The sequence below is a fragment of the Chrysemys picta genome, chromosome 14 (assembly GCF_011386835.1).
Source record: "Chrysemys picta bellii isolate R12L10 chromosome 14, ASM1138683v2, whole genome shotgun sequence".
NCBI lineage: Eukaryota > Metazoa > Chordata > Testudines > Emydidae > Chrysemys > Chrysemys picta.
In genome coordinates this window covers 28902998-28929943 of record NC_088804.1, presented here as the reverse complement: position 1 = coordinate 28929943, position 26946 = coordinate 28902998, and the positions used below count along the sequence as shown (strand labels likewise).

Here is a 26946-nt window from a genome sequence, read left to right as displayed (position 1 = left end):
CTTCCAACCCCAACAAATGCCAAAATGGTACTCTGTAGACAATCTAAACTCTGACAACTGATAACACCCGACTGTCCCGTTACTTTTCTGATTTGATTATCTTATGCCAAGATCACAACAATTTAATTACCAAACAGATCTGCCTAACCCCAAGCAAGCCTAAATCTCCTTTCCCTAGTATGTCATAATGTGAATTGCTTAGACTTGTTTGCTTGTTTTCTGCTAAGTAAGAAGTAAGTAAGTTTAAGACAATTTAGGCAATCTTGTATGTTTTTCCATATTTGACCAGTGATCAAGGGCAAAGATTTGGAATTTGCAAGTTTCATAAAAGAATTGGGTGAATGCTTAAAATAACTCAAAGATACAGTAATGCCTCAGCAAAATAGTTTTCAAAACTATACTGGAAGCCACACGGTAGGGATTTAGGAAAACTCTGATGCTCATTTAAATGACAGATAAAAAGGGAAGCCACTCAAAAACACCATGTGAAATATTATTAAGTCCACTACCTGTCACTTCTTCCTCTGCTCTAGTTGTGACCAACTCTCAAATCCAGTATATAATGCCTTGGAGACAACAAAACCTTAACCTCTCAGGATAAAGGTAACATGTAATCCAGGGTAATATTTTCATCCTTGCTTTTTCATCATTTTCATGCCCTTTGATTCCAAAACAGAGCCTAACTGTAATCCGGGTACACAGTATTAGAAACAGACGTTAAATATCCATGCTGGTTAAAGTTGGATTCTTTAATCATTCCGCAAGAACCATACTGCAGCTGCTTGGCTGGCAATTTCAAGGACTACAATGTGCCATAACACATTACAGAAGGAGGAAAACATCCATCCCAAATATCTTTGCAGTCCATTCTGGAATATACATGTTTTCATTTTCCCAGTTGCTATTCCCTGGAGAATCCCTCTAGCTAGATATTACTTCAGGTGACTAGATGACCAATGCTCTTTGTGAAATGGCTGGTATTCACAGATAAAATTGGATCATATCCACCAATATTTATTTTTCCATTTTTGATTTTCTTCTTTGCTTCTTGCAGTCTTACCAAAGCTTTCCAAATTTCTTTCTCCATGAAGGTAGCTGTTGCTTGGTTTCTATTATGTTGTTTATATGCACACGCAGAAAAGCAAATAGTTGTTTGACAACAGAAGCTTATTGCAGAGTGAGCATTACGAGCTGCTGCACCAGAGGTGAAAGTGTTGACAGAGCAGGGAAGACCAAACAGACTTCTGGTTGTAACTGCCTAGAATCTGCATCAGGCAGTGATTATTACTGGGTAAAATTCCATGGTAAGAACAAGGAGAATTGCACTGGAGACCATGTCTTTTACGAGGGCCTCAAAACTCATTGATCAGACATGTGGCACTGAAGATCAGAACATGTTGCCATTGAAATAAAAGCAGCAGAACTGGACCATGAGTCTTCCAAAAGTCTTCTCTTATATTTGGGCATTCCAGAACATTATATTCCATCAGTGACAAGCATTAAGAGGAAATTCCCCCACATGTAAAGGGCCCAACATAAGGCCAATGCACCAGTTTCAGACCAACTGGCTTTGTGCTTGACTCTGCACAGGGTGAATCTCTGCCTAACAGTATCTCAGTGCAGGATGGAGCGGGGATGAAAATAAGGAAACATGTCTATTAATAATCTGTCACTCTTTTCTTTTTATAAATATTGTGGACTGGCTACTGCTCTTTTTGAAGTCAATTTCAAAACACACACTGACTTCAGCGGAAGTAGGATTGGACACCAAACATATACGTAGTCTGGGAAAATAAAGTACTGTTTATTTACATGGTATAATGTAAGTAAACACTCAGAGCAAAAGTAATTTGATGCTTTATCACAGCATGAGATACCCCATTATCTCATGTTTTCTATGGAAAATACCCTGAGCTGAAAAACTTGGTAACACAGAAGGCTTTTAATAGGATGTAGAATGTGATTACTTTTTCTGGATTACTGCAATATGTAATTACTTTTAGGAGTCAGGAGAAAGAAACTCTATTAAATGATAATTATAGGACTGTATTCACTTTAAAGTTCTGTAATAGACCTAAACATTGGAGTTTTCATTAACTGTTCTCCAAAAGTTAATAAAGCCATTTTTTCTTTGAAACTAGCAATTCCCTGTGAAAGAGGTGGCATGATACAAAGATTACTCTGATTTACAAATGAAAAAAGAAACTTTAAATGATTACATAAGTTATTTGACTTGCAAATTGTAACACACTCTGAAAAGGTTCACTATCTAGAAGTACCTACAATTTTAACCTTTTCACTTTCATCTCTAACTCCACCTTTTTTAATCAGAAAAGAGTTACATTAACCACTCTGTTCAATTTGTCTTATAAAATGTACATGAATATATTAAGGAATGTATGAAAATGATGGAGAGACAGTAAAGTATGAAAAAGAAAAAATGAAGGAAAGATTTCAATATACTATGTATCCTTTCTAAAAGAAAATTATATGGACAGAGATTCAAGTGACCTAAAACAACATTGTCTTGTTGAAATAATGTATTGCAGTGGTGTCATATAAAAACACTGTATTCAGTGGACTATCTGCATTTCCATTATAAAAACCTTTTTTATCTGGGTTAACTTTTTCATTAAAAGACAAAAAAAGAAAGAAAGATGACTTTGATGCTTGTAGAAATGAAGGACTAATAGAACTGGCTCAAACCAGAGACTATGCTAGCTTCCCCCTGAAGCTGTTTCAATGTAGCTCAGTTCTGACATGAGATGCCCCTGCTATATTAGTCCTGAACCTCTCTTGAATAGACTGCAAGTTATGCCAAATGGTGCCAAACTCTGTGGTGGGTTTCTGATGCACACGAATATCCATTAGAGATTTAGCTGATATTACCAAACTCACTGCTAATCTCAGTTTGCAGCTAGGTCTCCAAAGGTGAAAGGCTAGTCCATTATCTTTCTATGCACTCTAGCCTCTGTTGATATACTGCCCCTAGAATATCTTTCAAGGTGAAACACAGCCTAGAAGGAAAAGAGCACATTTTCAATTTCTTTTTAATGATGTTCTTATTTTTCTTTAAAATATATGCTTCAAACTAATTTTACATTCCTTTTTTTTTCTTTCTTTTTTTAAATAAAGGAAAGTAAATACATACTTTCTATGGGGTCCTTTACCCACTTCGTTTGAATGTACAATTGCTATGTTGAGGAACCTTGCTGTAGATATCCATATTACTTTTTTTTTAATGCATCAGAAATTTGGCCAGGGAGTTCTGATAGTTCTGATAATTTTCTTCAGTGTTCAGAAAGGAAGAAATCATGCCAAAATAATACAGGACGTTTTGTAAATGTCATAATATTTGAGATAAAAAGTTCATGTTGGATGTAAGTAATCAGATCCTGTTCTCTTTTATCCTGATGTCAATCTGGAGTAATTCCGCTGGCTTCATGATTTAAACCAGTGCAACTGAGATCAGAATTTGGAATGCAAGCAAGTTTCTTCTCGAGTATTAAAGCTCATTTTTAATAAACAGTTTCCTGTAAGTTTGAAGAATTTTGCTTTTACAGGGAAATTACCATGTTAAAATGAATTTGCTAAATACTTATTATTACAATGTATTATGCTCTATGCACTATTGTAATTAAGCAATTAGCATAGAGATATTTATAAAGACTGGATATGTCTTTGTTCTGTTTCTCTCTCCCCTCCATCCACAACCTTCCCATGGAGTTTTTGCTAGGGGTCACATTGCTAGTCCAGGATTGATGGTGTCACACTCAGAGATTAAGTGGGATTGTGGAAAGACTGGTCCTGAGGATTTCTCTCATTTTATTGTGGCTAATGTGGATACAAGAACATCCCACATTTTGTGCATTGGAAGTTGGAAGTAAAAGGTGGATTTTTGTGACTGGTCCTCATCTAGATAATGGATCAGACTGAAAATCTGGATCTGCACTCCCCTCCCCTCAGATAACCTTGCAGTGGCAGGCTTTTTACTCCAGATTTAAATCCCAGGAAATCCACAAATTGACAAACACAACTGAATCAAAAAATCATCCCATACCTTCCCTCACAACTGAGCCTAGGGCCCATGCCAAGCCCAGTATGGGTCACAGTGAACTCCTAAAGTTGTGGTCTACCTATTACCTTTAACTAAGTAGAATTGTGAATCTTCGGTTTATTGCCTGTTCTTGTGGCTGTAATGCCAATGCATTTATCATATAGAGTATCATGTAATTTACAAAATATATTTATGAATCTGAAGGCCAGTGAACATGCACTAAATTATTCCAAAGAATATCTCCGACTGTCAGTTATATTTTCTGCCTTTTTTGCAAAACTCAAAAGCAATCAATCAGTCAAGGTTAATGAAAATACTGTATGAAATTATAATACCCATATGTTTTCTACTTTCGCTGATCTGAACACTAATATATGGTGAACTTTCATACAAACCTCTGTTGTCTATGAGCGTAAAATTTGGATTGTGAATAATTTCAGGTGGTAAACTGAAGATAAATCTCGGTCCATTGGCTGCATCATCCTTGTCATCAGCAGTAATTGTAATAAATGCCTGTATAAAAAAGGTAGCTTGTAAACAAATAGTGCCTTTCTTGGGTACATAATATTGCATTCAAATAGGGTTTTTTTCAATATTGTGAATTTTGAGAGCCAAAGGGAAAAGAAAGAAAAAACATCATTTACTCTTATAAATATACTATGGGTATAAAGCTCAAATAGACAACTATTTCTGTTACTATATTTAGTCAATACAAATGTTTTTATAATATTATATAATAATATAACATTGTATATAATATTGAACTTAAATTTGGTAGGTCTGAGGAAATAGCATAACCTCGCCCCTCCCTTCCCCCCAAACTGGCAAACATATAGGCAACAAAAGTAGTGTTAATAAAATAATTTAAACTCCCAATTGGAAGTAATCCTTTGCTCCAGCTACTCCTAGCAGTAGGAATATCTGCACTAGGATAATACATACACAGGGTATGATTGGATACATTTGTGGGCTACACCCTGTAAGCACCACTCTATGCTTCCTGTTATAGAAGGCAGAGTGTCTCTCCAATATTTGATGTGTGCACATGATTTTGAAAACTAACTCCTACCCTTGCTTCTACTGTAAATTTGCTGGTATACACCTGCGGCCATGGCCAGCCAAAACTCAAACCTTGAAATGTTGTGTGTGCATGTGCGTGCACCCACCCATTAATTTAGTTCAATTTTGATGTCAAATTAAAAAAAAAGTGCCTCTCTATTGGCCCTAGACACCTTTGCCAAAACTTAAAAATAGCAACCCAGCTTCCAACTTCCTAACAAAACTGAACTCCAACCCAGGAATAAGGAACTTCCCCCATCAGGGTAATGTAACAGATAGAAGATACCTTGTTGCTCTGACCATTTTCACAAATAAATGCTTCATAGGTTGATGCAAATTTTGGAGCATTGTCATTGACATCAAGGACCTTAATTGCTACAGGAACTTTGGCTTCCTGATGTCGGTTGTCTATAAGAATAAATGAAAAACAAAACAAAATGGAGACAAAACAAAACTATAATACTTTTATTAAAGTTAAAAAAGAAACAACCAAAAACAAAGTATTCCTGCTATGTATTATTCCAGCTGTTATACCCCACGTAAACAATGTGAGGAGTGTAGTATTTATATCACTGAGTTGTAATCCTCTGTGGAATACTTACAGACTTCAGTTGCAAAGACAGAGATATTATGCCAAGCAATTTCTTCCCTATCCAGAGTTTTTATGGTCTTAATGTAACCATCTTCTGGACTGATACTAAAATATCTTTCAAGGTCAGTGTGACGATCAATTGAATACCTTGAAGGAGATGAAAATTGAGTATTAGACAAAAGAATTACATTGCAGCCTGATGTTTCAGTGTTTGTTCAACAGTATATTTCATATTATTTTAATATAGTTTTTCAGTAGCATGCTTGCAAGATGGACATATTAATGGAAATGTATTTCCATTATTTATTAATGTCTATGTATCAGAGGCATTTTGCACTGTCAAGTTCTTATATAGTATAGATAATAAAAATATTTATTCTTTGAAGACCTTAAATGATAACCTTTGAAAAGTGTCTAAATTCCTTTAATTTGTATGGAATATTTTGAGATATTTATATTTTCCACCAGTTCCATATTTATTTCTTTTAATTTTCAGAACACTCATAACATTATAGAATTTATCATTTCCTAGATTATTTAAAATTATTAATTGATTTCCTAAACATCTCTGTATTCTTATACAACAGTCTGTTTTACTATGGCTTTCAGACATTCACTTTGCAACTCTTTGGAGCATATGTTATGACAACAAAGCATTTTAAATAGCTTCATATCTTAATTAATAGTAGCAAGATGATGCCAGAAAACACACATAGCAAATGCTACTTCATACCTCTCTCACTGTATGTGTGTGTGTATGTGTGTGTATATGCAAAGACACATAGTGGTTGTCATAAAAAGTTAACAGTTGACAATAGTAACCACACAGTAGTATCTGAGCTATTGCAGTTATTTCTATTCTAACTTTATTGAAAAATTGATGTATTTGATAATATTGCAGTAAATATACCTTGTAATAGTGACCAATATGAGTTGGTATGCAGACATAGCTATAACAAATTGTACATGAAATATGTCCTAAATATGAGAAAATGTGCAAAATGAATAGCTACGAAAAGACACATGCAAATAAAAGAAGATAACTGACTAGGTACCCTTACATCATATTAACTAAAAAGTTATCTTGTTTATTTCTATATAAACAATAGGACTAGATTAATAAAGCGTACCTTATAGCACTATTTGCAGCATCAGGGTCTTTGGCATGTACTCTCCCAACAACAGCACCAGCTGCCGCGTTCTCTTGTACTTCAAGAATATAACTTGGTGCTAAAAATATGGGGGGCTCATCAGCATCCTCAACTGCTACCTTTACAGTTACAGTATCCTTGAATGGTCCATTGCTGATGAACTTAGGATCAATATGTACATTGGCTGCCTCTACCTTCAGACTGTAGGACTTTTTGGTTTCATAATCTAGGAGCTGTAAAAAATAAGCAGACGATGCATCAGTTGGACAGTGCCAACAACATTGAAATGTAAAAGCTAGTTCCTTAGACTATGATAGCAGAATCCCTATAAACCAGATGTTTGCATAGCACTTAATATGCAAAGACTCAAAAGTCTGAGACCTTTAAAACATGTGCTAAATAGTCAAAGTGAGGAGCTACCCACTCCATCTACAGTAGAGAAAAAACCTCAACATACTGGGCCAGATTCCCTACCATGCCCTGTGCCTGTTGTACTGCTTAGGAAACCACCCACATCTCATCAGCTGGGGATTCCTCCAGCAGCAGGAGTCCCTGCTGCTACTCCAGCTAGAGCCCCAACACAGAGAGCATGTTGGGGCAAGGAGCAGTAAGGAAGGGATGTGGCTGGAGCATGCTGCGCTCTGTCTATCCCCAGCTAGCAGACAGTCCCTTGGGGATAGTTGGAAGGGAGCCTACTTTAGGGCAGGGGTAATCAATTATTTTTTGTCAAGGTCCAAATTTCTCGGTCAAGGTATAGTCAAGGTCCAGACTCAAGAGAAATTAATACAGTAATAATAATGATGATGATTATAATAGGTAAATAAAAGGATTTTTGGTCCGTTCAAAATCCCGCTTTGGCCCGTGATCCACCTATTGACTATCCCTGCACAAGGGGCTGAATCAAAGATACAGAAGTGACCCTTTTACTTGAGACATGCCTTCTACATTATGGTCATGGTTCATACATTATGGTCAAATGGTAGTGTAGGAGGTGCTATAGTGGCCCTACACCAATTAGGAATTTCCCCACTGTGGAAGAATTCTCCAGAAGTTGGATCTGTCTGCTTTATGGACACGGTGTGGTGGTCAGCTGGCACCCAATGGCCATAGCAAGGGTCAAGATCTGGCCCATATGAAGGAAAGAGAGGTTGATGTGAGTCATATGACATAGTGAATAAATTATATGAGTTCAAGTTGATGATAAATATTGTAATAGAATTACACTTGTATTTGGCATAGTGTCTTTCTAACTCATCTACTCATCAAACACTTTTCAAAAAGTAAATAGAAATAACAATTAATGAATAAATATCATAAACATAATGGTGGGGAAAGTGTGAAGATTATTCTTTGCACTTCTATAGCTCTTCCATCCAAGGATCTCTGAGCACTTTAGAAATATGAAGGGAATAAGCCTCACCACAGCCTGTGAGGTAGGAATTCTCCTCCATGATCCTAACTATGGTGTACCTGCAATGTCTCACTGACATAGAGAGATTGCAATGTTTCAGTACCGTAATCCACAATATGGTTATGTCCTTAAATGTCTGAGAGGCAGGTGCCAACTATGGCTATCAAACTATGCTAACAGCATAGAATGGACTGCAGGCCATGATAACATACCAGCTACAGCTAAAAAAGCAGTGCAGACTCAGTAATCGAAGAGCTATTAAAACAATGAGCAATCAAAAAACATCACAGTAGTGCAATAACTACCAGTATTCTGAGCAGTGACTGCCTCACCATCTCAAAAGTAAAGCACCATCTCCAAGAAATATTTTTGTATTAGCTTGAGAGACAGGAAATTCTATGTTACATACATAAAACAGGGTGTTGATTTATTTGCGTTTTGTGTGTGCTTGTTTGTTTGATTACAGGTATGCACTTTGTGATGAAGTATTATGACAGTTTTGCTGTACTAGAGGTTAACTGATTTTCTAGCAATTGCATACTCTTTTTATAGTTGAGACTTTATTGTGCTGGCAGTTCTGTGTCATGGCAATATTTACAAGAGACCCCTCTCCCTGATCAATGTTCCCATTTTGGGAAAAGTTACGGGGTGAACTAATATTACTCAAGTCCCTTATGAAATTGACTTAGGATTGGGGCAGAGGTAAGAAATACTCTGAGGATAACTGCTCAATTCCTCCTACACAGAGCAGACATTTGGGGTTTGATCTAGCATAGCATAGGTGCATGGTGAAGAAAGCAAAAGGTGAAAAGCAAAACAGGGAGTTCATGGAATATGATCCCACTAATGAGATGCTGCTTCTTGCCTGCACCCGCCCCCCACAAGTAAAGTAGCAAAGTGCCACATGAATGCAGAGTATCACACATAAGCCCATGTTGCCATGTTGTCCACCCACACCACACCCCAATTTTACCCTTTGTTTTGAGAATAAAGGAGTGAGTACATAAGGGACTTCAAACTTCATACACTAGAGTGAAGAGGAATGTGCCTGGTATTTACCAGTATTGTTGAAGCCATGTAGGTCCCAGGATGTTAGAGAGACAAGGTGGGTGAGGGTAATATCTTTTAGTGGACCAACTTCCATTGGTGAGAGACAGAGGCTTTCGAGCTTACACTCTTGACCTGAAGAAGAGCTCTGCGTAAGCACGAAAGCCTCTCTCTCTCTCACCAACAGAAGTTGGTCCAATAAAAGATATTACCTCACCCACCTTTTGTCCCTAGTGTTTAATCTCACTTGTGCACATGCACAGCCTCCTCTTACCCATGTGTTGGAGGAGGGCAATGATGCCATGGTCCATATTTGAGACCTCACTCTCGTTGGTAATGTAGTGGGCACAGAAAATGACCTGGGGTCATCAAGGTATACCTTAAAACTACAGGGAGTGTTTGCTAGGTTTCAGTGTTGTGCAAGACTTTGTTACTAATGAAGTTGAGGCTGTTGCATTTCATCATGACTTGCTATCAGGTGTTCATTGTGCTATGTGCAGTGACTTCAGCAATGTAATACAAGGAAACTGTTTTTGAATTGTGGGCACAAACCATTTGAAATGATCTTAGCTAGTCAAATGGCAGAATCCTTTGATGGGACTATAACATTGTTCTACATGACTTTCTATTCTTACTTGCACACTACTTCATCCTTTTCTTTCTATCTACGTAGAATGTGAGGGAAGCAATATTGATATTTAAAATGATTTCTTTTATCAGAAATGCAGACAAATCCTCGATACTTTGCACTTTATCTTAAAATTCTTATGACACTGCCAACTTGAAAATGAATGCTTGGTTAAAACAACTAAAGCAAACCCATCATTTATTTCTGTGGTAATTCTCAGTATGCTTCGAAGAGTGAAAGGTGTTGATTTCTCAACTGGTAGATCAGTACAGAACGCTGTCACTTTATATTAATAAACACCATATAGAGCTTTTTTGTAGTACTGCTTTCCATTCAGTTACTTCCTTCCATTTTGGCTCTAGGCATTATCAGAGAACAGTAAAATGGGAGCTCAGAGGTCATCACAGCTTCATAAACAAACTTATACACACATTTTTCATAATTTTAACATGGACACTAATCTATTGCTATTGTATCTTCTGTGAGAAAGAAAATAAAGTATGTTGTGTATATTAATAGGCTTGAAACGACAGGATTGCTCACCTTCTTAAGCTTTACAACACCTTCCTGAGTCTCATAATCTGTAGTAATTTCAAACATCTCCACACCATCTCCATCAATGATGCTGTAAGTCACTAAGCCATTTTCTCCAATATCTGGATCTTTGGCCTTCAGTCGTCCTACTTCTTCCCCTGGTATGGATGCTTCTGATATTGACATCTGGTACACACCTAGGCAAAAAGCATTCAGTTGTAATTGCACAGTTTGCTTCTTCAAGTATTTGTATTTTTACCTGTTTCATTCATACATGCAAATATAGCACAGCAAATTTTAAAACTTTCAAATTATCCACATACACTAATGGAGTTATTCACTGAAGGAATGTTTATATTATAAAGGTCTAGGTTACTTTGAGATTGAGGTCATTTGTGAAATCTGAGGTCATATTGCTAATCTGTATAAAATTACCTTCCCAATTACTACCGTCACCTCTAGTGTTCTAGCAGGAGTTAAAAGGCCAACTGATCATACAATCAGAATGCAGAAATTATTGTGACATCAAGGTTATAATTCATATTGGAGATGTTATTACAAAAATCTAGAGAAAATTACATTTCAAATGATTCATGGTATGAACTTCAACTGCAAGAAGCCTAGGAGGGTAACTGACATTCATTCAAAAGCCACAAATTATATAACAGGAACTGGATAAAATCTTACTGCTGTGACACCTAAAAGAATAAATCTGCTGCTTTCCATGGTTCTCACCTGAAATGTCAAATTGCATTCACTGCAAAGTAGTGAAATTTAGCACCATTCAGTACATGTCGTATTATGTAGGGCCCCAGTACAGATCCATAGAGGGGAGAAGAACAGGAAACTTTCCCACCCTAACTCAGGGACTATACCCTCTGTGGGGCCCAGTGGCACAAATCTCTGGAAAGGGCGAGTATGGTGCAGTGTAAGCAATGCTCCTGTGCACCAGGAGGCTCCAAGCAGTATACTGTGTCCTGAGGCACAATTCTCCTGCGGCTCTTTCTACAGTTATGCAAATCTCTGTGTGCCTTCCAACCCAAGCCAGAGTTTAAATAGCACAGCCTGCCCCTAAATACTGATTAACCAGTTTGGAATTCTTTACATTACCCATAGCATCAACGTTGACCTGAACAAACCCAGGAAAGCCAGGGCCGGCTCCAGCCACCAGCCCACCAAGCTTGTGCTTGGGGCGGCACCTGGAGGAGGGCGGCGCTCCGGCTCCGGTCACCGGGGAGAGCGGAGCTGCAGCAGGCTCGCCGCCCTCCCCCCCGGCGCTCTGGCCGCCAGGGAGAGCGGAGCCCCAGCCAGGCTTGCCGCCCCCCTCCCGGCGCTCTGGACGCCGGGGAGAGCGGAGCCCCGGCCGGGCACTCTGCCCTTCCCCCGGCGCTCTGGACGCCTGGGAGAGCAGAGCCCGGGCCGGGCTCTCCGCCCTCCTCCCGGGGCTCCGGCCACCAGCAGAGCCACGGCGGGCTCGCCTCCCTCCCCCCGGCGCTCTGGCCGGTCGGGGAGAACGGGCCCGCAGCTGGGCTCAGCGCCCTCCCCTGCCGCGCTAGGGGGCGGGGGGGCGGCGGCGTGAGGCTTTTTTGCCTGGGACGGCAAAAAAGCCAGAGCCGGCCCTGAGGAAAGCATACACCCAGCAAGATAAAATATAATGGGCTAAATCTAACCCCTGCCCTGAAGTATCATTTGAGGAACATCAGTGGAGATATACCAGGTGTGGACTTGCTTCATTCACTGTAAACACAATAGATATATATGATAGAAACAAAACACTAACTCCAGTCACAAACAAGCCTAAATTAAAGCAGGTTGCACAATAACAGTTTGATCTATTGACAGAAAGTCACTTAGATCTCAAATGAATGCAATGTGTTAAACTGGTAGACTTCTGCAAATTTAACATCTTTCTTTTCTTGCTGGACAAGTGAAACTTTTTTTTTTTTTAAATACAATGCAGTGCAATTTGTCCTATATGGTAGAAAATCCCCTCCAAGATAGGAGTAATTTTAAGACTCCATGCCTGGACTTCCATCCAGCCCCAAAGTTTGAATGAGCTAAAATAAACAACTAAACAAGATGAAAATACATGTGAAAACCAAATAGCCAGCCTGGCAACTAAAAACTAATGCACTTTACTTGTAGTAACTAGCATTATTTGTCACCAATCTGAAAATTTAATTGAGCTAAATTTTATTTGATCTGCTATCTGTGGATATTACGATTCACAAGGGAGTAAAGGTCCAATCCTACAATCTTTAGCCACATGAACAGTCCTTGACTTCAGTGGGACTACGCATACAAGTGAAGGATGCAGCATCAGGCCCTTAAATTGAAAGAATACATGAAATAGAAAGTGATGCTCACTCAGCTACAGGGCTGTCAAAGAGCTGAAAGAGCATAACTATGAGTTGTAGCAGGATGTGCAATGCTCTTTCATCTGTGGCCAAAGAAAGCACCTCTTGCCTGAGAAACACCTTAGACAGCGTAGGTGCAGCGGAGGTTAAAAGATCAAATAGATCATCTGCCATTCACTCATATTTATCAATAGACAGAAGTGGATTTGCAGTTAGAAATGACTATCATAAACTACAACTTGGAAATAGCTATGAATAGAGAGAACTGTATAAGGGAAAGCCATTTTGACTCTTCTTTAGAACAGTGTTAGTCTCACTGCAAGAGCCTACTGGTGTGTGTAGACCCAGGTACTGTGGGAACCTCATATATATTGTACATCTCCAGAAATAGAATAAACTCCTGACACGCAGTGGAGGTGAGAATTTGAAGATCCATTCTTTTAACTCCTCCTGGTTCTCCATCAGATTTTTGATAGAATCTCAAAGATGTTTTTTCTGGTAATGTTATAGTCTGAACAGAATGCAATGCAAAATGGATCCTGCTTTTTCTGAGCAGGCGTTTGTACATCTGCAGTGTTAAAAACTAGAGTTGGAAAACACTTATTAAGTAATCTTAATCCTTTATTGCCACAGGGCAAGTCTTTCCCCTAAAGCATATTTTCAAGGGCTTTCTCCAGCCTAGTTTTAACTGTCTCAATTACAGGGGCTTCACTTCCATAAAAGTCTAGACGACATCACATTGATCTCACCATAGGTACGTTTATAATACAACATGGTTCGATGGTTTTCAAATGAAGCACGAAGCAGGAATCCCCTGCCTTCTAATCCTGGCTCTGAAAACGACTCACTCTGTAGCACTAGACAAATCATTTAAGGACTCTGTATAAAATAATACTTACCTATCTCACATTTCTGTTGTGGTACTCCATTCGTTACTTTTAGTTACTATTTGTTTGAATATACAAAGCCCTACACAAGTGTTAAGTATAATTAGTAGTAACTGTTATGTATTAAGGGACTTGTCACTTACTCTGTGGGAACTTTGGTGGATTGTCATTGACATCAGTAAGTGTAATTGTCACTTTGGTTGTCCCTGAGAGTCCTCCCATATGTCCTCCCATATCTTTTGCCTGTATTACAACATGATATTCTTCCTTGGCTTCTCTGTCCATGTTGGGAAGAGCAGTTCTAATAATACCTGTACATTCAAAGGAAAAATGTTATATAAATATTTGTAGTTATTCAAAACTGGTACCTGCATATTATACAGTGTATTTAAGATGTATCATACATGATGTGTAGAGCAACAATGGCCCAGAGTCTCCCCTGGGTTCTAGCCACTATGCACCATACCATGAAGGGAAAGCGGCCCTAAAATCAACACAAAAGTATCACAAGGGTAATTCTTCAGCAGCATTGAGCCTGCAAATCAGCTTCTACACCATTTCTCTGCAACTCATCAAGGGGAATAGTCCTGTCTCAGGGATACCTCTCTTAAATGCCACAGGACCACCCTACTGAACAATTTGGGCAGAAGAAGGAGAGAACGAAGGTGGCTTAAAGCTATCTGTATGCACACCCCAAGATGAACCGCATTGCCCCTCAGTTGCTACTGAGGTTCTGGGCCAAAATATTTAGTTATTCATATTGATGTACTCGAAAAAGTGATGGTGTTCCAAACAAATAAGTCTGGCTCAGTCATACCTGTTTGTGCTTCCACGGAGAAGTAGGGCTGACCTTCAAGAATACTGTAAACCAGTTTGGCACTGTTCCCATAGGTAGGATCATCAGCATCCGAAGCGGTTACCTGAATAACTGATGTACCTAAAAAAGAAGAGGAAGGACATTTAAAAAGTAAATGTGTTTGCTAAAGCCACACAGAGCTGCTTTCAGTCAAACCATAGAGAAGCCTGTTCTATGTGACTATTTCCACTCCAAAAAAACAAAACAAACACATTTCAACAATTACTGAGATCTATTTAGCAATTTGTGCTTTAGAAAATACAAGCCCTAGGAAGTCACCAATAATGATAGGGATTATGGGTCATCTCCATCCAATACATTATACAGCCTAATATACACTATTTCCACAGGTTTTATGTTTTCCTTGGCATTATACTACTTTGGCATTATACAGCAACCCAAGACTACCTCCATCATATGGATAGCTACACTCTCCACAAGTAAACTCACAGAAACGCTGCTTGTAGTGATCCCCAAGGCAGGGGTGAGCTCTTCTCTGGCTGGCTGACTGGAAAAATGTAAAGTGGCACCATGCCCTAGCTCACAGCGATATTACATAGCTCAGCCAAAATGAAGAGTACTATACACCCTGTAGATCATTGCACCTCTTGCACCACAGACCTTGGTTTGAGCCCTCTCAATTGGGGGAACCCCCCCACGCCTCGACCCTCATACAGGCTTGCAGAGTCTCCACAACCATCAGTCTTGTAGCATTGCCAACTCTCATGATTTTATCTCAAGTGATTTCAGAGGGTTTTGGAGCTCGTCTTGTGATGCTCCAGCCCCCTCAAGAAGTTCAGCCCTTCTGGAAGCCAGCAGAGTTTCTCGTCTTGGTTCACCGTGCTCAGAGGAGAGGTGAGGGGCAGAGGAAGCAAAGAGCCCAGCAGCCCTGTGTGGCTCAACTCTCTTCTCCCTCTCCCCTCTGTGAGAAACACAGACAGGATGGTGCTTCTTCTCCTCCCCCCTGCAATATCAGCCTAGGAATGGGCAGAGGGGTGTGAAGAGCCCCCTGGAGCTTCCCCTCCCCCCACCAGCCTGGAAAAGGGGAGATGAGAGGGGACGCTGCTGCTGCCCCCCAGGCCTGGGCATGAAGAACTGTAGGAGGAGCAGAGGTGAGACTGGGGGTGCTGAACTGGGCTGGGAGGCTAGAGGATGCTGCCAGGTTCGGGGAAGGGGAGAAGCCCAGGGGCTGCGGGAAGGAAGAATAATTAAAATAAAATGAATTATTTTTAGCTCTTTGGACTATTAATTAGGAGGGTTTTTTTAAAAAAAATAAATGTATTGTGATTGTGGGATAGTGAAGATATTTACATGGTTATCAAATTATACAAAGAAAGAAGAATGACAAAAGTTATTTTTGACATATTTTGAATATAACTGTATTGATTATTTAAAAAAAAATATGTAGGGCCTAAACATAATTACCGCACTGAAAAACAGAAAGCTCTGAAAGGTGGCTGATGTTGTAAAGGTATTCTTGCATGTACACCTCTGCAGCTCAAATAAATCTTTACTGAAAAATAACTGGAAAACTTGATACATAGAGGGAGTGCTGTGCGTGATGAGTGTTCATTGTTCATTTCTCAGCTCCATTTTATAGGCCTTCTACAGTATGTTGCTAAATATGTGTGATTTAGGTTTTTCCATCATATTTTAATTTTATCAAACCATTGAGCTCTCCACTGAGCGTTATCTTGGGTATATCCACTTAATACAAGTGCTCCCTGTTTTTCCAACCAGCAGTGTTGCCTTCTTTCTGCCCTAGCTCTCCATTTTTGAAGGGATACTTTTGAGATACCAATAACAGAAGCATCACAAAATTATCTTGAAATGAGTCGTTGCTTAGGACTAGTCCCCACCCCCCAAAAAAACCACCCAAAACAACCATTCTGCATCTTCTCTGTTCTAATGCTCCTTCAATATGCATACACTGAGTCTTCATTTGAGCTGCCATAGAAAGGTATGTGTGCATTAAAGGTTGACTTTTCAATCTGAAATTATCACACCCACATTTCCAAAAGAGTAGAGGCGGTGTTAAAAAAATCAAGACAGCTTAAAATACATGGTTTGATGGTGGTTTTTAAATCTCATGATTTCTGAGACCAGTCTCATGAGTTTGATCTTGTGAGGGGTCTGACTCAAGATTTTTGATCTCTTGTGGTTGGCAATACTGGATTTACTGTAGCAGAGTTTGAATCCTTCAGCTAATTAGAGCAAATGACAGAGAATGTTTAATTGATTAATAGAGGAACTGAATACATTTTACCTTCCAGACGTTGGGAAGATGTTAATTAGATTTACCTAAGATTCACTGTCAATGTAATTTACTCCAAAAAATGTAAATTGGCATGCATTTATCTGTACCTACCCACGTTGGACCTCTCTGGCACATTCGCATGATAGTTTTCGTGTAGGAACTCAGGTGGGTTGTCATTTATATCTTGAACTTTCACAATGAATTCAGAGGGTGGTTCCAAAGGTCTGTTAGTGTTTCTGTCTACAGCTTGTGCCGTTAGAATATACTGAGCTCTCTCTTCTCGGTCCAGTGTCTTTGTTGCATGGATGTTCCCTGATTTGTCATCAATAACAAAAATGATTCCTGCGCCTTCACCTGAGAGAATGTATTTAATGTTTCCATCTCCAGAATCGATATCTGAATGAAGCTATAAAACGATAAACATACATATTGTAACAAACCAGTATACACTGTATTTCCAGCCATTAAAATGGTAATTGAATTACTGTACATTACTGTCTAGCCACTGCTGACTCAACTTTCTTAACTTTCATGACTAATGCAAACTTCAATTTCATGAGTCAGGTGCACAATGGACCAGATTTGTTTTTGCTTACACATGTCTAACTTACATTTAAATCAACAAACTGATAACAGAATTTGGCTCAGTGAGTCTGACTCTCCACTCTATTACACCGGTCTTAAACTAAAATAACCCGAATGACTTTGGAGGCGGTAAAATAAGTGTAACAGAGGGGAGAGTCAGGCCCAGAATATCTCATGCAGTTTAACATATTTAATCTTACTGAGTAATGTCTTAAAATCTAGATATACAATTAGAGTATGTGTTCACTGCAACTAGGAGCTGTAATACTCAGAGCAGGTAGACAGACTTGCATTAGCTCTCCTCTAAAGGTAGCAGCATGGCCACGTGGCACAAGTGATGGTTCAGGCTAGCCACCCAAGTCCAAGCCAGTTGGCCCAAGCTGCTGCTTGTGCCACATAGCTATTTTTAGTGAGCTCACTATTTTTAGTGAGCTAGTCAGTCTAAATGCCCTGGGATTCACATCTCCCAGCTGCTTTGTAGACATACACTTACATTTTTCTTTTACTTTAGCGTGTCAGGTCAAATCTATTTTTAACCACTATTTTAGAACTTTTACACAAATTGGTATTCTCTAGGATAGTCTTACAACAGTGAGAGCTATGCTCTACTGACTGGACACCAAAATTAAGATTGGTATGATGATTTACTGGGACACAGTGGCCAGTTTGGGGATCAGGCTTGTTGTGCAAATGATCCTTTTGGTCCTAGCAGTGAAGATTTCAACCTACTGCTCTCAGGCCTCAAGTCAAAGTGTACTGAAGTCAATGGAAAGACTCCCCTTGATTTCAATACACTTTGGATCAGATTCTTATTGAGCGACAGATGACATGATTAATACCAGAAGTTTCAGAGGGTGCTGATTAGGCAGCTGGTATGAAAAAAGTACTGGAGGAAAAAAGCAGCCCACACCGCAATGAGGCAGGAAATAGTACCTATTAAAATACAAATGAAAACGTAGAATACATTTCTTACCTTGCCAACTAGTACAGGATCTGGTCCTGTGTACTCTTCTATTACAAAGAACTGATTCCACACCCAGCCTCTTTTTGAACGATGCAGAACTTGCCCTTCTTTTCCTTTTTCATGGTGACCATGGAGTGACGGCCTTAAATGGTTAAGTTTTTCTGTAGACATGGCATGGCTGTAATATAGCATGCCCAGGCAGATAAGAGCAGCATGTAAACAACTGTCCTCCTTCATTTTTGGTTAATTTATAGGCACAGGAGTATTCGAGAATCTACTCCTTCCACCCAGAGCCACCTCTGAAATAAGAACCTTGGAGCTACTGGAAAACTTCAGATGTAATGTTCTGCATATAGGATGCCACCTCTCATTAAGTGCATCACTTTAATGCTCTGCAGGTTCCCAGCTTAATTGCTGAAAGAAAGAAGAGTGTAGAAAAGTGTCAATCTTTTGAGAAGTGATAATTATAAGCCAACTGCAATTTCTAAAATGAAACTATTACCAACATAGCACAGGTGTAATAGCCATTGTCCACTTAAGGAAAATAACAGCATTCAAAAACTAATGATTTAGTAGGAAAATAATACTTTGAAATAATTACTACCAACTATGACTATTCTAGATAAGGGTTATTTTCTGGTGCTTTTCCAGTAAAACTCCTTGCTTTTTTACTGAAGAGTCTGTCAGTTATAATTTCCCCCTTCTCCTAATTCAGTAGAAAATGATGCACATGATCGCAGCTTGCATTCAGTACTCTAATAAAATATTGTCAGTGAATGCTTAGAAGCATTCCCAAACCTCAGTGCTTCCCTTGTCACATCTCTACCAACCTTCACCATCATCAATGAGTAAAAACACCTAAAGACTCTTTGATAATGTGACCTTTGGCAGTAGCACCCATTCCAGGTGTCTCTAAGGGTACGTCTACAATGTAATAGAAGACCCATGGCTGCAAATGGCCTGCGTCAACTGACTCAGGCTTAGGCTGCTGGCTAAAAATTGCAATGTAAACATTTGGGTTCAGGCTGGAACCCAGGCTCTGAAACCCCATGAGATGGGTGAGTTTCAGAGCCCAGTCTCGAGTCTAGCCCAATCCTGAATGGCTAGACTGCAACGTTTAGCCCCACAAGCCAAAGTCAATTGACCCGGGCTCTGAGACTCAGAGCCACGGGGTTTTTATATTGCAGTATATACAAACCCCTAAGATTCTAGTTGGTCAAATGACATTGCCTCTTTCTTTATATCTGATCACCTTTATGTACAATAGGTCAGGGTCAAAGTTTGACCATGAGATTGTCCAATACAGTGAAACTTGCACTAAGGACTACATCTCCAGTACTAACAACCCATGTTAAAGAACCACTTGGATATATCCTTGGGGCTTCCCATACAGTGTTTTTCAGCCTTTATTTAAAGAACACCTTTACTCTGTGATGCTGGAACAATTTGTATAGTCGGGGTGCTGAGAGCCATTGAACCAAACTGTAAACCCCGTATGTGATGGAAACCAGCACCCCTAGTTCCAGCACCTATACCTGTATTAAGCAACCAACTTTTACTGTTCCTGGAATGTTTATTTTAGGTTTCTCAGTAATTCACTTTGTATCTGCTACAAAATACTAACAAAATACTAACTTAAGGCTATATTCTATTCTCAGAGGTATATACATACACATATGACATTTGCCAATTCTCTCTCTCTCTCTCACACACACACACACACACACACACACACAAACACTGTTCTGTGTTAGTTAAGGATGCTCACACAGCTCACTATTAACAGAGCCATACCACAGAGAATGCACCCCACTCTTAGAGAATGCACCCCACTATTAACTCTCTCCCACTAGAAATGCCACACATTCAGCATCCCCTTCCCCAAACCCTATTTATACCCTCCCCTCACTGTACTTTTTGTACAGTTCTGTTCAAACACATACATTCAGGTTTGAGGAACAGGGTGTGCTAAACATTTGGGGCAGACACACTGTGTATTTCATATAAAACAAAGACGTTGATCTTCCATTTTTAGTGTAAACCAGAAACAATCTTAACTATGACATTGCAATGGCTCCAGCCTAATATATTCAATGAGGCTTATGCATATATTTTGAGAACATAATCTGGTGCAGAAGAATTTGACTTTTCTTTCTCGGGCATATTTAATAAGACCATTTTAAAGTAACGATTTTAATTTTTTTCAGTATTATTTTCTCTATGCCATATTATGGAAGAGTCATGGGAGACGGGAAAGCCAAGAACACTATTCATCCTTTAAGGGAAACCCCCACAATTTGACTCTGAAAAATGCTTTAAAATTTCAGAAATCTATGTTAGGTATAAACTGTGGATTGTATCAAGGAACAATGGATTTAGTCAGAGCTGTCCTTTCTGAGCTTACTTATGTTTGCTGCCATTTTGCTGATAAGTGAAATTATTTTTGACACCAGAAGCGCTGGAGCCTGAAATAAGAGACTGAAAACTAGTTTTTATTCTGTTTTATTAGTGGTTTATTCATGAAAAAAAAACCTTCATCATGGAACGATCATTTCACTTCTTTCTCTGATAATAACTCATTCTTAGAGAAAATGGAAACAGATTATTTCTCACTTTTGTGTAGAAAAGTCAAATTGCAGGACCTATTACTTGATGATTACTGGCTAAGTGTCACTACCATTTAAGTAAATATCCATTCAACTTAGCTCAAAGTTTAGAAATGTCATCATAAATATATAGACAAATTCTTCTCCAGTTACACAGGTGTAAATCCAGAGTCACTCCAATACACTCAATGGTATGACTTTGGATTTATACCAGAGTTGAGAACTGAATTTAACCCAGCCTCTAAAGTCACCTCTGTACATGGGGATATTTTTGTCCGCATTCATCTGTTTTGGGCACAACCAAAACTCTAAATACTGTAGCTGGCTCAGCTTGATGCATAACTGCATTCACTTAACCTAAAATATGGATGTGTTTCAGGAGCAGTTTCCTATGGAGTGTCCTTTCAAATGAATGGAGCACCATGATGTGCAAGTTATAGCTAGTTATACTGGTCACGTACACTTGCTGGAAGCATGCTATTCTGAAATGCAGCAGTTAATAGCACTGGCACATTTTTATAATAAGGCCCCAACTCTCCAATAAGATGAATGGAGATAGTTGCCCTGTTTTGCTGCTGGTGCATTGTCTCACCTTATTTTACAGCAGGCTTAGCAAGTGAACAGTTTGCATTAACAGAATTTCAAAACAAGTTTAGAAAGAAAAAAAATAAAACAACTGTATATTTGAATTCTGTTCTCCAGATCATTAATTTCAAATCATGCCACCAACAATTAAAGTAAGTAAACAACCAAATATTCCATAATACCCAAAACATCGTATAACTTAATTACATAACAATACTGGTAATAATCAGCAAAGGCTTTATAAAAGATGCTTTAAAATAATGGAACAGACATTCAGATACATACAAGTGTTTGCTATCAGTTATTGAAGTGTGAAGCACTAGATACAAAACATTAACCACACATCCATACTTAATTTACTAATTAGGATTTAAAATGGTAATTGCCTCCAATCCTTTATTTTTAAACCTCTTTGCGAGAGGAATAGGGTTATGTATTCCTAATACAAAGGGAAGTATTGTATCTAAATGGGGCTTTTTCTAAGAGCCCAATTCTGTAAACACACAATGGGACTGATCATAGCAGTATGGTCTTTGCACACTAGTAAGTAAGATCCAAACCTATCTTAATAAAGAAAGTTAATAACTTTATATCAGATCCTCAGCTGGGTAAATTGACATAACATCAGTGAAGTCCATGAAGTTACTCCGATTTAAACCCGCTGAGTACTTGGTGCTTTATTTATAATGTGCTTCCTACCAGCCAAGTGTATGAGATGCTGCTAAATGAAGGTATAACAACAACAAATATAACTAAAAACCAAACTACAGTGTCATCTTTAAAAAGAAAGGAGACTTGCTTCCAAAACAATTAACTCAAGTCATTTCAACCATTTAAAAGTAACTTCCAGGTTGAAAACAAACAGTTTATTTCTTCAACCAGCCAATATGGAAAAACAGCTAAACAATTTATAAACCAATTATTGTCTTTTGGCCAACACTGGAGGAAAAATACCTCATCACTCCCCAAGCATGGCATGCAGATCTGGGAACTGAATTTGCAGCAGATGATTGGAATGTGGCTCTGGTTAGTGTCCAGAAAGCCACAATTTGCAACAGATTGATTCAGATGCTGTACTACATCACATGTAGATAAAACAGTTAGAATAATTCATTGTGAATTTTGCCTTTCTTCAATCAATGATTAGTTGGGAATAACTATTTTAAAATGATTATGATTATTCAACTAACTCCACAGAAAGATTGTACCATTCCGAAACTAAGGCAAACAATATGGATGGCCATCTATCCAGATTGCCCCAAATAGCATATCCTATTTTTTTCACTATTGTTTGGAATTTCATAATAAACAGTTTCTGATTTCAACACCATGTATTTCCCTTAGAAACTACTAGAAACCCAACCTTATTCTCCTTTTTTATACCTGAGTAGATACTGTAACAAGGTTTGGGACACGATGGATCTAAGAGGAGATAGTAAATTTTAACTGCTAACAAGCAAATTCTGATATTTTTTAGAAATGGAATGCTAGTCCCACCATGAATACATAGAAACAAGAATTAATCAGCTATCTCACACTGTTAAATCAGAAAATAACCCTTTGTCAACAAATGAATAGCATGGTTTGCTTTTAGTTGAGATAAAACTTAAAACTAAAAACAATATATAACCTGTATTGCAAATATTTAACACATAGTGAAGTCTCCCTGAGCCATGGAGAGGAACACTTCTCTAAAGGGCACTTCTAACAGCATGATCACAAAAGAAAAAAGAACAAGATAGAGTTGCAAGTACTCTGCTTTGCATATGCAATTTGTTTGTCAGATGTAAAAATGCAATGAAACGTGTACCTATAAAAATGGAGGCTGGGCTTCAGCCCTTTTGAAAATGCAAATAAAAATATATACTTTATTAGAAATATCTTTAAACAAAGCTTTCTGTTGAGCCTATTAGGCACTGATCATCCTTAAGCCCTGAGTCACATTCTACCAGTGCAATGTACTCCCCTGTGTACTGCAGACCTACTCCATGGGCTGCTGCAAGGTTGGAATAGGGCCATGGTCCTTCCCCTTTTGGAGCAATATACTCCCCAGAATGCATAAATTGAGCAGTCCCTGTGCTCCCCAGAGCCCAGAATTGTAATTCTGATATGTTCTTGCAAACGGTGCTGAATGGAGAAGGGATCTATTCTTTCTTTCTCCTGATCACCCAGTTTAGGGTCTGTCCAAATGCTACCCCAATATTGCTTACATCAATACCATTCTTAAATTGAATAGCCAGTCTAAACAAATGTTAACTATATTGTAGATACTTTGAATACTACCAAACTGAAAACACTACCCAATTTTTGCCCTCTTTTATAGCAGAGCAGTAAAATGTGTTTCAATGCAGTGAAATGTGTTATCCCAGAGTAACAAAGCACAATTTGGGTCCACCACACTAAAATGTTTTTCTTCTAAAAAGACAGCTTTCCTCACAAAACTTCAGTTTTAAACTTTCTTGGACAAAAATTGTGCTGATTGTTTACACATGAATCATAGACAAAACTAAGGCATCAGCAGAGATTATTTTAATGACAAAGCCAGAGTCTTGGAAGTTATGTCTAGCCAACTTTAATTTTTTTTTTCTATATATAACAGAAATAATCCCAATAGAGTCAAACTTACTTCCTGTGAGTACCTCTATTAAATGACTATATGTCAAAGTATTATAGACTAAACAATTCCTTTGATTTGTCTAGCCCAGAACTTCTGCATGACACACTAAACTAGTAATTGTTCCTCCGGGATACATTTGATAACGTATATTCAAGAGTACACTGTAGTGACAAAATGATGGATGATAGTATTTTGAGAAATTTTACAAGAACATTGAGTAAAAATTCACAAATTCCCAGTCTAAATGAGCTCTCTGTTTTAGTCAGAATTAGTGAAAAAGAGAAATGTTCTCTCAATCCCCAGGGAGTACTTTGACAATTTTATTAGCATTGTTATAGCAGAATTTTAGTACTGTCAGATGAACAAATACATATGTTATTTCATGATTGAACAAGTATGGTATACTGCTCCAGATTATCTTCTGATGAGTTTAAGGGTTTCAGTTTATAAAATCTCAAGGGTTCAACTGTAAGTCACATTGTGAGTCGTGCACAAGAATGTGAGTTACCCCTTATATGAATGGGCTACCCACATTGCGGGTCAGAGCACAAGCAGGAGAACTGCTGGTGGAACTGATATGACTATGCTACACCCCTTACTGCTCAGGTAGGCAGGGAATGGCTGAGCACAGGTGAGGAATGGGTAGGGCCTTAATTCCACCTCCCCAAACACACCCATCAACATAGCTGAGCAGGCACACAGGGAGAAGTTGGACTCTCATCTTCTCCTGTGGCAGTGCAATTTTACACTGCCCTTAGTCAGGACTCATGACGACTCCATGGTCTAACTCAAAACATTCTGAGGCCTGGATGCCTAAGAGATAGTCTCTGTCTTTGATTCATATAAGCACAGATGCACTCGTCAGAGGCACTCAAATTAATAGTCTCTCAGTTTAAATGGGATGTGGCTAGTGTCATGTTTGGATCTGGAAACCAAAGTGGTCAAACAGAGCCCAAATGTGTTCATCTTTAGGGAACATAATGAGTCTTTACGTATTCTTGCAGGAGATTAGTTGAGGAATACAGAATGGCCAGGTATATGTGGGCATGTTGGGGGGGGGGGGATAATTTTATTTATACATACATACATAATCCATTCTGCATTCCTCAACTCATCTCCCTCAATAAAACATAACAACAAGTTAAGATTCATTATGTATATATCCTGGATTGGTCTGGTGTGGTCAGTTCATTTTGTGATTTTTTTTTGAGGGGGGGGGGGGAGGTTGGCTTTTATCCTCGCTACTAATTCTATAACACAAATGATAAGCTCCTAGAGCTATTTTAAAAAGCATTTTAAAGATATTTAAACAAACAAACACAAACACAAATCTTGAAAACTGACAGGATTATCCATTCTTACTGCAGGAAAATGAAGTTGCAAGAGGAATAGCTGTAACCAGAAAGTATCACTGCACTTCGATTGATAGGTATTCAGTTTTAATTTAAGGTTTCTTCAGCAGAAAACATATTCTGTGCTCCTGCTTTTGTCTCAGTTAAAGAAAATGTCACATAAAAGTAGCTCAGTAAATCTGGTCTTGTGCTGAGAATTTTGATTAGGCAAAGTAAAATATACGGATTCAAGTAGCATAGCACAATGGCACGTTTAAATGTATTCTCTCTTTTCTACAACATAGTTGCACTGTCAGACCAACTTATGAATCCTTGTTACTTTAGGAAACCTCACAACCATGAGGTTTCCTAAAGTACCTATTGTCTCAGATAGGATAGTATTTGGGTAGCTGCCCTTTCCTGCACCTCATGGCTACGTGTCAATTTTTAATCAGAACTAGCACAGGTATGTCTACTTGTGTTGGAATTCATACTTCCTCTAAGAGTGTTTAGTCCAAAACATCCAATATTTCATATTTATTAGTAACTGGGAGATAAAAATGTCTATGAGGACTTCAGCCCGTTCCAACTAAAGCAGTGGCAAAACTCCCATTGACTTCAATGGTTTCAGAATTAGACCATAAATGATTATTGCCTTAATCACAATATTGGGAGTCCAATCTTGCAAAGATTTATGCACTGTGAATAGTCTCATTCTCTTCAGTGAGACTACTCAGTCTGTCCTGTATTTGTACTGCATCTACACAATAGGGTCCTGTTCCTTGAGTAGGGATCCTAGATGCTTATGGTAATACAAATAAATAATAATACACAGTCTTTGCAGTCTCATAGAATATTATTCCGTATAGATTTATGCAAGGAACCTGTATTTCTAAATTATGTTTTACAGCACTGTATTGAATTACTGAGATGTTTAAAGCTAATAATCCCGAGGTTTTCCCAAAAATTACTTTTGAAATGCAGCCATTTTTCCCTTTGACAGTTTTGAGATTCAATATCAGGAAACCATAGACTAAAATATATACCAGTGGCTCTTTAGAAATAAAAATTATTCAGTAGGAAGGAGGAGAAAAAATAAGCATCCTGACTAATGGGATGTGATATTTCTTTTCAGTATCTACCTCTGAAATCAGCACAGAAGGAAATTATTTTCCTCTGAATTTAGTTTAATTTGTAGTCATTCAAGGAGAGTGAAATTGCCAAGCACTGTACCCAATACAAGCAGTGAAAGAGACAAGACAACTTAGTACATTACGAAGTGAATGACACAGCAATAGGCCTGAGAGACTGATATTAAAAGGCTTGGGAAATGAAAAATGGTTGTAAACAGAGTTTTACATTTACTTGCTGCCCTAGGGAGATCTGCTTGAGATAAATGTGACAGAGACTGTCTGTTTTTAA

The 26946-nt window shown here is 38.5% G+C and overlaps 1 protein-coding gene across 4 annotated transcripts in view; it reads right to left on the bottom strand.

The window, feature by feature from the left end:
* Positions 1-26946, bottom strand: part of CDH11 (cadherin 11) — a 97740-nt gene that overhangs the window by 6378 nt on the left and 64416 nt on the right. For all 4 annotated transcript variants that reach the window (XM_005294040.5, XM_024110036.3, XM_024110035.3 and 1 more), the window contains 9 exons: positions 18395-18799; positions 16948-17242; positions 14541-14660; positions 13867-14034; positions 10489-10676; positions 6839-7092; positions 5719-5855; positions 5403-5524; positions 4453-4570 (listed from right to left, as the gene is read on the bottom strand). In XM_005294040.5, the coding sequence (XP_005294097.1) occupies positions 4453-4570; positions 5403-5524; positions 5719-5855; positions 6839-7092; positions 10489-10676; positions 13867-14034; positions 14541-14660; positions 16948-17242; positions 18395-18622 (1630 nt within the window). In that variant the 5' untranslated portion in view covers positions 18623-18799. The remainder of the gene's footprint in view (positions 1-4452; positions 4571-5402; positions 5525-5718; positions 5856-6838; positions 7093-10488; positions 10677-13866; positions 14035-14540; positions 14661-16947; positions 17243-18394; positions 18800-26946) is intronic.